A 5,946-nucleotide genomic window follows, 5' to 3' on the forward strand; every position below is an offset into this window, starting at 1 on the left:
CCTTCTTCAGCCCGAAACGTCAGCCTTCCTGCTCCTCTGATGCTGCTTGGCCTGCTGTGTTCATCCAGCTCTACACTTTGTTATCTCAGATTCTCCAGTATCTGCAGTTCCTACTATCTCTGGATTAATAGACTGGTGATAATTCCATTAGGCCATCTCCTCCCTCGTGTAAAAATCAAGAGTGTGCACAGAAACATGAATTAGTACATTCTAGACAGGAACTGACTAAAGTAGGAAAATACAGCCTTGTAACTAATAAATCACTGGTGAGTAGAGAAGAAGAATGCGTGGGGAAGTTCGTCAATCGTGATCTTACATGGTGGCAGGTGCAGTCTGTACAAGAGTTTCAACTTCTCTACAAGATCGCCATGGTACATTCCACCTAGAAGATAAAACCCAAGTTACATAATACCTGACCTTCAATCATCTCACATGTAAATTGCAGTCAACTCTGAGGATTTGAGCATAAAGACTCAGGTGAGACTAGAGTGCAGTGTTGATGGAGTGCAACACAGTCAGCTATGTTGACTTTTCAATCTGACATTAAACAGCGATGTACATCTGCTACTTTGGATGGATGTGGGAAATAAAACATTGCAGCCACTATTTTGGACAAGATCAAATGAATACTCTGGATTGGCCAGTATTAATTTCTCACCAATAACAGTAAAGCAGATCACCTGACCATTCAGGAAATTTGTGGTGTGCTGGAGTTTCTATCACAAGGACATTTCAAAAACTACTTCATCAGCTTTACAGCTTTGTACAGTCTTTGGGATGTTGTCAGACTGAGAAAAGGTGCTATAGAAATAGCAAGGCTCTCTTCCTTGGGGTAGGGGTGGGCTGCGACTGAACTCTACAAATCAGGTTTAGCCTCAACTCTGAGAGGCATTAGCTGAGCTGAGTGACAGCAGGATTGTATTGCAGTTGGTTCGCGCACCTCAGGATGTTTACATTGTTAATGTAGGTCAGAGTCAGGTTCCAAAATCAAATCCCTGAGCTTAGCCATGACACAAGGACACCTGAGTTCAGATGCTAAATGCCCCTACAATTCAAGAAATACCAAAAGAAGAGACAGAGAGAGCTGACGTTTCAGGTCAAGACCTCGCATTAGAGTAAGCATAACTATTGACCCTGCAAAGTTCCCCTTATTAATATCTGGGGGAAAGTAACAAAATTGGGAATGCAATCCCACAGATTCATCAAGCAATAGCCTGACAGTCATACTTGTGGAATCATATGATACACACAAAATCCTGATATTGCCAGTGATCATCACATCCCCAAATTAACTTCTGTTAAATTCCAATTCATATCATGCCTGACAGGGACGGAGTTCAGTTTTAAGTTGGATTTGAGCCAATATTGCAGATATGGAAGGAAAAAGTAATTGCCACAGGCACCAAAAAACCTTAGATAATCTCCTGACAGTCCTATTTGATTCTGAAATATTTATATAGATACAGTGATAGGAGTTGTCTCCTCTTTAATAACTTCATGGGTCCAGCAATACCTGTTTTAAAAGTCTCATTCCTATTGGCAAATATCATGTTCTTGCCTCTACCCATTTTGTAATTTGCTCCATCCCTACAACTAACTAAAACAGTGACACTGGTTGAGGGATAAATGTCACCAAGACATCAGTGAGAACTCCCCTGCTCTTCTTCAACTAGACCTGCGGGATATCTCACTTCCACAGGATGGACAGGGGCTTTGTTAAACATTTCAGTTCAAAGAAAACACCTCAACAGTGCAGCATTCCCTCAGTATTGTCACAGGGAGGCTGAATCTCCAATAGAGACTCAAATGTTTGGATTGGGCCTTGAACCCATAAACTTCTGACTCTGAGGCAGAGGCAGTTGTGCTACCCTCAGAACCATGGCTGACACTCAAGAAAGAGGATACATATTTACCCCTCACCCAATTGATTTATTGCACATCCACCTCCACATCAGCTGACATTCACTATCAAACTCATAGGAATGCAAGAACGGAAGTAGGTCAAACACAAGCCTGTTTTGCTATTTAAGAGATCATGAGCTTCCACCAGTCTCCACTTTCTGCCTTGCCCTCATATCTATTGATTCCTCAGTTTCCAAAAATCTCTGTCTTGAATTGATTCACCTATTAAGCTTCTGCATCCCTGTTTAGGTAGAGAATTCCAAAGACTCTCAACTTTCCGAATGAAAATATTTTCTATCTTAGCTTTAAATGGCTAAGCCTTAACCTGATATTGAGAGCCCCTAGTTCTGGACGAGCATCAAAAAGAACATTGACTCACTGAGTTTTCAGGCAGTGTTTGATGTTTCTGTGGGATTGTTTCTGGAGACGGTAAGGAGTGGAAAATGAACACTTACTCAGCCCAGTGATGAATTCCTTAAAGCTGATAAGCGAGTCTCTGTTTTGATCCAAGAGGCGGAACATGCGCCCAGCGAGCACCTGAGAATGTGGTCCACAAGTCCATGGTGACAGCGCCACAAAGAGCTCCTTGAATTGCTCTGAATCAATGCGATACTGTTCCAGGTAAGGCTGGTTGAGGTCATGTCTCTCTGCTGCGCTGCTGCTCCCACCCCAGTAACAGCTCATCAAGTGTTTGGCCTGAGGGGAAAAGAAAACACCATCGATATTCTTATATAGCAGCTTCAACAATGAAAAACATCCCAAGAATGCTTCACAGGAGCAAATAGTAAAATCAACACTGGTGTCACATGAAAGAACACTAGGATTGGTAATTTAAAAACTACCCCTTTGGCTAAGCTTTTATAACGGAGCACCTTAAAGGAGGAGGGACAGGCAAAGAGGAATAAAGATTTTGACAAAGGAAGGCTTGGGACTTAGGCAGCTGAAGATGTCACCAACAACTGTGTTCTAATTATAGTTGGGGAGGTGTGCAAGATGCCAGAGTTGGAGAAATATCAGGGACTGGAGGAGAATACAGAGTTGGGAGGGGGAAGGCCACGAGATTTTCAGTCAATGATAAGATTCTGAAATGCAAGTGTTGCTAGGCCCATGGAGTTCTTGGTGAAGAGGAGGCACAGAAGTGTGCTAAACGTCCATCTTCCCATGTGTAAATTTGTGAAAAACATTTCATCTCGTGACTCATCAGGGCATTCACAAGAATACCAATGCAAAGGGGAAGAACATTGTTATACCATATGAGAAGAGAGTTTTGATCTATTCACAAGTGTATTTCAATTGGTACAGATGTTGCCATGTAGAATGTACCAGTTAGATGAAGACTGGCAGTTAACTGCCAAGCTTTGTTTAAATGTAAACCAGGGAGATTAGTAACACAAAATAGGAGGAGCAGATTATGCAGTCCATTGAGCCCACTCCATATGTTCATGGCCAATTCTCCATTTTAATGCCATATTCTCAACTCTCTCCCTATATGCCTTAACAGCTTTAGCCTCTAGAAATCTTTCTCTTTCTTAAACATATTCAGTCACTTGGCCTTCACAGCATTTTGTGGTAGAGAATTCCACAAGTTCACCACTGCCAATGAAGAAAGTTCTCCTCATCTCTGTCCAAAATGGCCTACATTTTATCCTGGGACAGTGACCCCTTTACTCAGAGAGTAGTAAGGGCGTGGAATGCCCTGCCTGCAAAAATAGTAGACTCGCCCACTTTAAGGGCATTTAAATGGTCATTGGATAAACATATGGATGATAATGGAATAGTTTAGGTTAGATGGGCTTCAGATTGGTTTCACAGGTCGGCGCAACATCGAGGGCCGAAGGGCCTGTACTGCGCTGTAATGTTCTATGTTCTATGTTCTGGAACCCCATCACCACTCTGCCAGGGGAATAAAAAAATCATCCCTGCATCAGTCTGTTCAGGCCTGCGAGAATGAGATCCTCCCTCATTCTTCTAAACTTTAATCTCTCCTCATTCAACAAAAGGTGCCAACCTAGAAATGAGTCTACTGGACCTTGGCTGCGCTCCCTTTCTGGCAAGTAAATCTTTTCTTAGGTAAAGAGACCAAAAGCTGTACAGGTTGTTCTGGTACAACGCGTGTTTCGTTAATGCAAATTGGCTGTAACACAATTAATGAATAGTGGATGCTGTTTAGATAGCGCAAACATTCTGTACAGGTAGAGAAATTTTCTATAGAGATTTCCCTATTATGTGATTTTCGACGGCGATTTTCTATAGCGCGAGGTCACACAAGAACGCACCTATTGTGTTACAGGAAAACTACCTGTTTACAATACTGCTGGTGTGGTCTCACTGAGGTCCTGTAAAGCTGTAATAAGACTTCCTTGCTCCTGTATGTCTTTCTAACTGCTTGCTGCACCTGCACATTTGCTTTCAGTGGCCAGTGTTTACTCTAATTAATCAAGGTATTGCTCAGAGGAATGAGCCAGAGAATGGCTGTCACCTATTTTGTTACGATGAAACAGAAACAATAGGTGCACATTCTTACTGACTCCAAACAAACAACTCTATCAAACACCAATCTGTATGAAAAGACATGGAGCAAGGCAGACATATAGAGTTAGATCACAGCTCAACCATGATCTCAATGGATGGTGGAAAAGGCTAATTGAAATAAAAAGGGCCTACACCTCATTCCTGTTCCCAAAGCTCCCTTCCTAATAGCATTGTGGTCCATCTAATCCCCTACTTCGCACAGGCATGGTTCAAGAAAACAGCTCACCACCACATTTCGTAAGGGAATTAGAGACGGACAATGAATGCTGGTTTAACCAGTGACAACCACAATATGCAAATGAATTTAAAACATCTCCAATAGGTAACTTGCTACCCACTCTGCTCCAAGCAGAAGTCCTAACATTTCCCATCCACTTTCCATTAACATCCCATTAAACCCTCTCTGTATTCATTTACAGCTTTCCTGAAGTGTGTTGCCCAGAATTGTTTGCAGTACACCAAACGAGACCTAACCAGAGCGTTATAAAGTTCAAATTTCACAGTTTAATGTGTGATTGATTTATTGTGCTGCACATCCACTGACCTTGAAAAGTAAATAGAGCTCCTCCAGCTCCTCGATACTGAAAGCAGTTTCCGTCAGGATAGCACGCACCTGGAAAGATACACCATCAATTCGGAGATAAAACAAGAATTGTCAGCGATAGACTGAAACAAGTTCGCACAACAGCGTGCACGAGTTTCACCCAGTATCAAAACATTCTTACAAATTGTTGTCGTTGTAACTCAGCGTCACTGGGAGGAGAGTCTACATGTAAAGCAAATGCAGAATGCTGACTCTATATAAAGTGTGTTCATTCATCTGTATCTAATCGACACTCATTGAGGATTCCTGTTTTTGTTTCTTTTTAAACAATGGGGCAGGTGTTGGTTAGCTTAGTTGGTTGGACGGCTGGTTTATGATGCAGAGTGATGTCGACAATGTAGATTTGATTTCCCACTAACTGAAGGATTTTCCTTTTCCCTCGCTCGAGGTGCGGTGACCCTCAGATTAAAGCATCACCAGTCAACTTTCTCTAATGAGAAAACAGTCCTATGGCAACTTTAGCCTGCCTTTTACTATTGGGCAGTATCTCCCTGCTGAATGGCGAATTTAATTGGTAACAAGTTTACAACAGACACAACTGAAGTGGCACTTAGCTCGTAGCTATTGGCAACCTTCTGGTTGGGTCAATAAAGGTATATGCATACACTCAGGTTGAAATGGTGAATGTGGACTGAGGACATGCAAGGATGTAATGTGCAACTCTGTCAACAAAAGCTTATGCAAGTGTGTAAGGATTAGGTTTCAGCTCTGTTCATCCTCAAATGTCTTTCTGGAACATAGCATACAAGTTGCGATTAAGATATGAGGGACAATTCAGTAAAAGTTTGCCTACACTAAATCCAAATTGAGTTACTAAGGAAGAAAGCCACATGGCCCAGGTCAAAAGATATTTTTATAAAAGTAAGGGTTATGGTTACTTTTATGGATCAGGTAAATGTAAATTTAGG

At 41.9% G+C, this 5,946-nt stretch overlaps 1 protein-coding gene across 1 annotated transcript; it reads right to left on the reverse strand.

Annotated features, from left to right (window-relative positions):
- Positions 1 to 260: 260 nt before the first annotated feature.
- Positions 261 to 5,047, reverse strand: LOC125482530 (TBC1 domain family member 9B-like; the record flags this gene model as incomplete). Its single annotated transcript, XM_048594614.1, has 3 exons — positions 261 to 382; positions 2,358 to 2,598; positions 4,979 to 5,047. Coding segments are annotated over 3 exons (432 nt in total), but the record flags the coding sequence as incomplete, so codon positions are not given.
- Between the last annotated feature and the right edge of the window lie 899 nt (positions 5,048 to 5,946).

This window comes from Rhincodon typus, unplaced genomic scaffold, assembly GCF_021869965.1.
Source record: "Rhincodon typus isolate 14 unplaced genomic scaffold, sRhiTyp1.1 hic_rhity00011792, whole genome shotgun sequence".
Taxonomy (NCBI): domain Eukaryota; kingdom Metazoa; phylum Chordata; class Chondrichthyes; order Orectolobiformes; family Rhincodontidae; genus Rhincodon; species Rhincodon typus.